Source organism: Bidens hawaiensis, unplaced genomic scaffold, assembly GCF_021521415.1.
Source record: "Bidens hawaiensis isolate Kalapana, Puna unplaced genomic scaffold, B.hawaiensis_p1.1 tig00024283_1, whole genome shotgun sequence".
Taxonomy (NCBI): domain Eukaryota; kingdom Viridiplantae; phylum Streptophyta; class Magnoliopsida; order Asterales; family Asteraceae; genus Bidens; species Bidens hawaiensis.
In genome coordinates this window covers 149,508-158,353 of record NW_027493827.1, presented here as the reverse complement: position 1 = coordinate 158,353, position 8,846 = coordinate 149,508, and the positions used below count along the sequence as shown (strand labels likewise).

At 36.2% G+C, this 8,846-nt stretch overlaps 1 protein-coding gene across 1 annotated transcript; it reads right to left on the bottom strand.

Annotated features, from left to right (window-relative positions):
* Positions 1–3,349: 3,349 nt before the first annotated feature.
* Positions 3,350–6,676, bottom strand: LOC143568997 (uncharacterized). The gene is made up of 4 exons (XM_077055010.1): positions 6,469–6,676; positions 5,172–6,395; positions 4,330–4,721; positions 3,350–4,216 (listed from the first exon to the last, which is right to left on the bottom strand). The coding sequence occupies exons 1-4, from the start codon at positions 6,674–6,676 to the stop codon at positions 3,350–3,352; spliced, it is 2,691 nt and encodes an 896-aa protein (XP_076911125.1).
* Positions 6,677–8,846: the final 2,170 nt, after the last annotated feature.

Below are 8,846 nucleotides of genomic sequence, written 5' to 3'. Positions count from 1 at the left end.
ATATCTCGGGATGACCTGAGCATAACTTGAAGTCTTAGGAAGTGTTAGAAGGATTCGGGAAGAGTTTGGATGAGGAACCTAAAGCCGATACTAAAACTGAACAAGATGGGTTCACAAAAAGCGACCGGGAAGTAAAACGAACATATCCTGGGCTAGAAAATGACTTATAGGACCTAAAATATATGAATTTCGGGGTTTCTCAACGAGAGGAATCCAAATATGAGGTTATCTTCCATCGCGTAGCGCGATGGAATGGTCATATGACCATCGTGCTACGCGATGGTCCACACAGACGAAAAGTTAGGGTTTTTATGTTATATTCGTTTTGACGGCCCTAGAGGCGAGAATTCACTATCCAGGCGATTTTCAGAGCAGAAGAGAGGAGAACCATCACTTCCAATCATCTCAAGGCCCCGTGCATGATCCTATCCATCATAACCGAAGCCCAAGAGATGCCGAGACGCGGCTAGATCCTTCGAGTCATACCCGGGATGTATAGTTTGTAATCTTTCAGTTATTTTCTCATGTACTAGAACGATTGACTGTAATTATTTTGATGTTAATCTATGAGTATTAATGTCTAGGATTATTGTGCACAACGTCAGTTTAGGTTTATTTCGATCATAACGATTAGTGTGCCAGTTGCTATGATAATTGCTTATAGGATTGTTTTGACCTGTTAATTGTGAGAAAGCATACGTTTGCCCTTAGTTGAGTCACAATGGCAGGGACCGTTTGATAACCAGTGCCGTGTGTTAGCGAGCGTGGATGCCTAAGGTTTAACCAGTTAGTCAGTCTGTAGTTGACACAGAATAGTTTATCTGTTATGTGCATGAGTTTGCTGTTAGTTTGCTTACTTGGATTCCCGGGTGTGATTTGCTTTGTTGACTGATTTAATCTTTGATTATTTGTTTGTTTACTATAAAACCAAATTGTTTGCTAGTGTGATCAGCACTTTAATTGAATTACTTCATAATGTTAGGAATCATTTACACTTTACACTGACCACATGCTCCTCGTGGTTCGACACCCACTTACCCTGACTAGTTTAAGGTGATTAGGACACTGATTTATATTGTTTTTTACTAGATAGCGACAGTCTAGCATCACTATACGACCCGTACAGGCCAAGAATCAGTTTTTCTTGCTACAAACGTAATTATTTTTATTGCAGTTGTATTTCAAAGCTTAAACAACTCACATGGGCGTCAACTAAAATGGATTGCATGGCCACATATAAAAAGTCGTTACCAAAAACGCTCATGTTGTTCGTATGTTTTTATGTATATAACAAAATAATTACTTTTAAATTACGTGTTTCTATTTTGTAAACAACTCGAATGTTATTTTTAATATTTTGTAATTTTAAAAAAATCTAAAAAAAATACTATACGAGTCAAACAGACTCTATACGAGTCGTATAGCCCTATACGGCTCGTATAGGGCTATACGATGCAAATAAATGAAAACTGACACTTCTGACCGAAAATGACTTGACACTACACATATATGAGTCGTATAGGCCTTATACGACTCGTATAGATCCTTCTAATATGTGAATAACCTCCTTGGTGTATGAATAGTCTAAGACTATAGAAAACCTTAAAAGAACATATTTTTAAAGCAAAATTGGATTAGTTTCTAATAACCGACATAATTGCATATTTCTCTCCATATATTTTACTCCATATAAGTTATTTACTTTCCACATGGAGTCCTCGTTTATAGCCTCAAGCCCTCAATCATGGACCTTAGTTATGATTTCTTTTTGTATAAACGTATATGCCTTCCTTGTATCAACGTATTCTACGCTAATCTTGAATCATAACAAATTGTATGGCATCCTTTACACATAATAATAATAATAATAATAATAATAATAATAATAATAATAATAATAATAATTCAGACTCTCTAAACCATCATGACCGGCAGCAAATAAGACCAGACCAAAAAAGTCGGAGGCGTTTGATCATAACTCTCCGCGCATACACGCCTCCGACTCTGTGGCAACTACATGTGAATGATGTGCTAACCAACGGATATTACATCAATCGGTCCCAAGAGATGTTGAATTTCTTGTTCGCCAAGAACAAGGTTGGATTCATCGACGGGTCAATGAAGAACCCATGACCCAACTTCTCCGATTTAGATGGCGTGGATGAGGTGTGACGCCAAAATTAAGGGTTATCTGAACACCACAATGGAAAAGGAAATCAGGACGCGTGTCAAGTATGATTCCACGGCAGAAGAAATTTGGTTGGGTCTGAAGGAACGATTTGGAAAGGTGAGTGTGCCTAGAGCGGACGAATTCAAGCATTCGTTGACCATGATTGAGGCTGTAAACGAGGACTCCATATGGAAAGTAAATAATTTATATTGAGCAAAACATATGGAGAAAAATATGTCTGGTCAATATTATGTCGTTTATTAGTTTCAGCCATCAAACTAGCAAGATCTTACATACAAAATTGCAAATCATAAGGCATTATTTATAAAGAATCAACCATAAAAGGTCCAAATCATGCATAATAACACACTAACACAAGGAAATGAGAAACTTTGCAAATTATAACACATAATAAATTGTACAATATACCTTTCTTTGTTAATTTAGCTCGGAAACACAACAGAATGCTGGAAGATTATTCAAGATTGTCCGATTGTTTCCCCAACAGATCGACGGTTCTTTTGCTTATGAAGATCTGGGAAAGAGTTGACTTTCAGTTTAGATGGGAGGGAAATATAAAAATGGTTTAAACTTTCTCAATGAACAGTTTAGACCTTTAAGAAAATGTTTTTATTTTTAAGTAATAACAACAATAGAAAAATAAAGTTTTACTATTACAATAACAACTATAATAATTATAATAAAACTACATAAGAACCTAAAAAAAAGCAAATAGCCATCGGTCCTGTTTTATCTACTTTTCAAAACACTTTATGACGTTTTTATAAGGATGAAATCGGATCCCCCATTTTGGTAGCATGCAGTCTTTTGAAACCATATTTTCTGAAGTTACAATCTCTATGTTATCTCACATGTTTTCCTTTTCATATTTATTTCATCTTTCGTGCTCAATCATTCTACAATTATATAATACTAGCTTTTTGTCCGCGTGTCACGCGGGTTACTTTTAATTTTTTGTAGCTACTGATTTAACCCAGTTTGAGTCGTTACCTTATAATACGTTTGTTAGTAAACATTATGAATTCATAAAATTTTATTTATAAAATTGTACTAAATTGAGAAATCATAATATTCTAAGTGATAAAAATTAACTTTATTTCAAATAAGAGAATGTACTAAATTGAGAAATCACAATATTGTAATTGGTAACAATTAACTTTATTTCAAATAAGAAAAAATTTCCTTGAAAACGACATTTGTCGTTTTGTTAGTCTGATTGCCATTTTTGTCAATAATCAGTATCTTTAAACCCTTTTTGCTCGTAACTCTTGATAGTGCGACGTACAGCTGTCCATGTGAGAAGACATCGTTCTTTAAATACAACCCCACCCTACTTAATGACTGCCCTTGACTTTTGTTTATTGCCATAGCAAAGCAAACTGATAAGGGATATTGCCGTCTTGTAAACGTGAATGCTATGTTCTTATCGGAAGGTGTCATGGCGATTCTTGGAATAGAAATCCTCTCACCATTATTATTCCCCGAAAGAATTTTCACTTCGATTACATGCATACCCAAAGAAACAACTTGAAGCCTAGTGCCGTTGCATAATCCCTTTTTTTGATCGATATTTCTTAGAAGCATCACGGGTACGCCGACTTTTAGCATAAGCTTATGGTTTGGCAGTCGGGATATTTTAAGACCGTTAAGTATTTCAGTAGAGTATAAAGTCGGATCGACATTTCCATCTATGTAGTCGGACTTAGCTACAGAATCTGAGCTTAAGTACTCGACCGGATCACCAGGAAATAATTCAAGCAGACGATCATTAATTTCATGAACAACATCGTTTGTTGGTGCAAGCAACCCCCTCTGTTGAAAGTATGTAGGGTCTTGGCTGCTGTTTAGAATGTCCGGATAGACAAACTGAATCAACTTTATGATAGGGTCGTCACATTGTTCAATAAGTAAATCATCTGGTATCTCTATTTTTGCCGTACCCTCATTAGGTCCACCGACTTTACCTTTTCCTATGTCTAGTAGCCATTTAGAAAATTTTTTGGTGTCTTCTATGTCATCGGCTGACTAATTGTTAACCTTAGGTTTCTTGTTAATTTCAGAACACGACAATGATGCCAAATATAGGACGAACACAAAGAGGCGTTTACTATTTGCTGCCTGCTTCCTTTCTTAATTACCGGCAGAATCTGTCTGAAATCTCCTCCAAAGACAACAACCTTTCCTCCAAATAGCGAATTTGACTTTAAGACATCTTTGCAAGATTTATCCAGAGCTTGAAATGTGTGTTTGTGGGTCATTGGGGCTTCATCCCAAATTATTAGCTTTGTTTTCTCTAATAATTCAGCCTCATCCGAACCTCGTTCCATTACGCAAGATGAGTCCTCGTTTAGATTAATCGGAATATGAAATCTGGAATGTGCCGTCCTACCTCCAAATAGCAATAATGATGCGATTCCGCTTGATGCAACGTTTAAAACAATATTACCTTGGGATCGTATGGCTGAAGACAATGTCTTCCATAAAAATGTTTTCCCTGTCCCACCGTGACCGTAAACAAAAAAGACGCCACCTTTATTTTGCTGTACGGCTTTAGTTATTATGTCAAAAATAGTTTTCTGCTCTGAGGTTATCGATGTAAATAGGTTTTCAAATTATGTTCTCTCTGTTTGTTGATCGTATGATTGCTCGTCTAGAACAAGGCAATTATTGATAACAGATAAGGTCTCTTCATCAGGGAAAGGCATTGTCTCATACCTTGTTAAACTTGAGTTGTTTTGTTGTAGGATTTTCTGGATTTCGAGTAACGTAAGGATCTTGATTTGGTCTTCTGTCAGCTGTAAATCTGTAAAAGGTCGTTAGTTTTTTTTAGAGTATGATTCTTAAAAATAATTAGAAGGTAACATATATTGATTAAACACTAATGATATTCCGCTGTTTTATTTGGTTGTTATTGATAAACATCATGTACTTCCATAAATATTGTTTTTTAATTATGATTTGGTAAAAAAGTAGCATATACCTGGTGATTTTAATAGCTTTCTTTGCCTGTGAAGGATATCGTCAGACAGAAGTTTCCAGGTGTTGTTCCATACGTGCTCGGGCCTAGAGAGGCTATCGGTGGACAACATTGTAGCAAACAATGAACGCAGGTAAGCACCTGTTCCGGAAATGCTTGCCTCTTCAATTCCCTCAATGTATTCAGTGTCATCGTCTAATAATCCAAGGGAATAACATGCATCTCTGAAAGTAGGGTATGTATGGCCGTTAACGGTACGTATTTCTTCAAATGTTTTTGGTCCTTTCACTCTGTTTAAAAGGACCCGTAAAAAGTACGCTTCTCCAAGAGCGGGTGATACTGCATGGATTCTGCCAATAGAAAATCCCTTCTTTCTTCGTTGCCAACCGCGAGGTTTGTCGTGCCAAACGAATTTCGTCGGGAATTCTGAATAAGTTAGTTTACGCGCTTCCCGATCAACGCTGTTGCATTTCATCCACAATTCGAACATTGAAGATGCAACGGTATCTGTTTTTTCCAACACATTATCAATATCATCCTCGGTACCGTAAATCACCTGTTGTTTACCAGGAAGGTGGAAAGGCAGTCTCATAACCGCAGGTATTCTATAATGCACATCGAATCCGAAAATATGCCATGACGCCTCACACGCTGAAATATATCGACAGTCATAGAACTCTTTAATCTCGTCAACATTACGATTTGTGTTCTTTTCATCCTCTCCACTGTTAGAGAAGTACACAGTCGCACGATCAGGGCCTTTGTTTATATATTTGAATAGGTACTTGATAGACGAACCCTGATTGCACCATTCGACGTTTATGTGAGCCTGGTATCGTTTCAGGAGTTTCTTGTTGTATGGTACGACGTTTCGGTTATCAAGATTGACGTCTGATTTTTCGACAACTGCGCCTGAATCGCGTCTTCTGTATAAAGGAAAGCCATCTGTATCTATTGACGTTTTATCTTGAAACTTCTTTGGGAAGTTTTTGGAACACTTGTTGTCTATAACGCACGAGCATGGCTTGTTATAATGTGTGCAAGGACCATGCATCATCAACTCAGCCACAAGGTTATATAATTCAGGATCTTCGTTCTTATCAGGAATCTCGACGCTGATGTACGGATCGACATGCTCTACGTTTGGTAGTTTGTCTTCCTTTTGCATAAATAGACAAATATGGGCGTGAGGCAAACCACGCTTTTGAAACTCCACCGTATAAACAGCTATAGAAATACGAATAATATATTAGCATATAATTAATTCTTTTCGTGCTATTAAGATGTATAGTATTTGTACCTGCTTGAACTTTTCCAAGGATATCTCCATTCTTCAGGTCTTTCATCAAGGAGTCAAGTTTTATTTTAAATAGCCTGCACAATATGTCTGGCCTGTCATCTGCGTTAAGATTTTTGTCTTGAATGAATCTTTTGACTTCTGGCCATTTAGGATTGCATGTTATTGTGATGAAGAATTCTGGGTATCCATACCACTTACAGAGGGTCATGGCATCTAAATAATTTTGCATCATGTACCGAGCTCCTCCTGTAAATGAAGAGGGTAATATGATACGTTGTCCTACGTTTGTGACATCCGAACGTCCCTGTTCCTTTAGAGATTTTAGGTTCTCAAATGTTACGGACCTCAGTTCTTTTTGTTTACTTCTTATAAAACAAAGCCTTTCGCTTTCAATCATCGTGTAACCGTCAACCAGTAATTGTTGGAATAGCCTTCTTGAGTATAGAGTTTTTGAGAACTGGCCGACCCTATCTTGAATCATATACGCAAACCATTCTCTCATTGTAGTATAAGGTCATTTGCTACCGTCGTCGTCTTCAACTCCTCTATGCTTGATTTGAGTTCGGTAACCATCTTCACCATTAGGATCTAGCAGCGGGTACTGAAGAGGCACGTACAAAGGATGTAGCTCATTCATATATTCTAATTTGCCTCCCACTTTGTTAACAACAATATCACGTGGCTCGTACGACTCCTCGATGTCTCCTACAATTAGTGCCGCAATTTCTGAAGTTGTTGGAAGGTTGTATGTTCTGCCATCTTGTTGCCTGTTACATATAAGGCGTAGCTTCATATCCGTAGTAGGTTGTTGCTTATAAACATCTCTTGCCATTCTATAAGTTTGTACTAAAACATTTTGACGATCAAGCATTTCTTTCAACCATATAATAATCTCAGTAACCAGCATCTTTTCGGCAGCTGATGTATCGGCATTGGTGTCTCTGACGAAATTACATCTATTAGTACTAGTATAGACAGATAAATATAAACGTAATCCTTGTTTTGATTTGAAACCGAAAATGGTTAGATGTTGATATGTTTACCTGAAAATGTTGAAAATGATTTAAAACCGAAAATGGTTAGATGTTAAATTTTTCAGGAAGAACTTGCTTTTAGAATTATTTGATTTAAATAGTTCTTTATACTCTGGGTCCGATCTAACTGGTGGTGGTAGCTCAACAGCGCCATTATGACAACACAAACTATAAGTCACTTTTATTTCTTTTCGTTTGCCTCTTCTAGCCTCATCGTCCCATAGTTTAGCGTGACACATCTCACACACAACAGACTGGTCTCCATGATCAGTAATCTGCAATTAAAAATTTAAAAATGATAATTAATACTAAATATGTGTTAATTAATGTAAAAGCATCGCATAAGTGAACCAACCTTTGGAAATTCCATTAAATTCGTTATTCTCGGGCATACAACGTTCCCCTCTTCGCTTGCCATCCATTTTTGTTTTCCTAGTTATACGTTTCTGTTTAGTCGTGGAGATGTCTGTTTCAATGCCTAAAAATGTATGGGAAAAACGTGTTAGTAGTTAAATCAACAAAAGCAAATAAAATTTAATTTTTAAGATACCCATGTTTAAATGAGTAATTGAAGAAGTTCCGGTAGTAATCATAGCGTTTGAATTTGATGATGTGGCCGTATTGGGCATTGAAACATGTTTTCTTCTTCTGCTATCCAAAATTAATTTTCTTCTTATACGATTTACTTTTGCTACATTGGTAGAATTAACCTTTCCTCTTTTTGCATCCAAAAGCAACTTCCTTTTAAAACGATTCTGTTTGTAGAGCATCTTCTTTATTTGAGTTCCTAAAATAATATTAATTATTTGTTGATATAACTTAGAGCAAAACATAACATTGTTATTAATCTTATTATTTAAGTTGAAATGTATTACCATTAGTAGAATTACAAGTCTGAGTGTTGAATATTCTTCGGGTACTAATTTCTACAAGATATATAGGAAATAATGTCAAGTCAATTGCAATGCAAAAGTGTCATCAACGAAAAGTAAAAAGTACTTAAAGAAGCTTCAAATAACCAAATAAAAACCAATCCAAAGTTTTGCATAGTTATTAAAAAATTAAGACGATAATTTATTTCTCCTTTTTAGGTGTTAAGAGATGGTTCTTGCCAGAATCTTGAACTTTTGATGATCTTTTTTGTTTCGAAGTTGATCGTTGAGGTACGCTATCAACATCATACACATCTTGGACCTTCCTCTTTGCGGTTTTAGCATTCTTGTTCTTGTTTTGTTTATTGACAGCTGATGCCTTTGATGTCTTTCTTTCCAAAGGCGTGACATCATCATCTTCAATAATAACAGAATCCTAATAACAAAATTTAAAGTTTCATAAAAAGCTTTA

Bases quoted from the DNA above. Each gene is read 5' to 3' on its own strand.
- LOC143568997 (XM_077055010.1), bottom strand. From the start codon at position 6,676: ATGACCCTCTGTAAGTGGTATGGATACCCAGAATTCTTCATCACAATA. The intron at 4,722-5,171 runs GTATATGCTACT...AGCAAAATAAAG, and splicing joins AAAGCTATTAAAATCACCAG to GTGGCGTCTTTTTTGTTTAC. The intron at 4,217-4,329 runs GTAATTAAGAAA...GTTAACAATTAG, and splicing joins ATTTCAGACAGATTCTGCCG to TCAGCCGATGACATAGAAGA.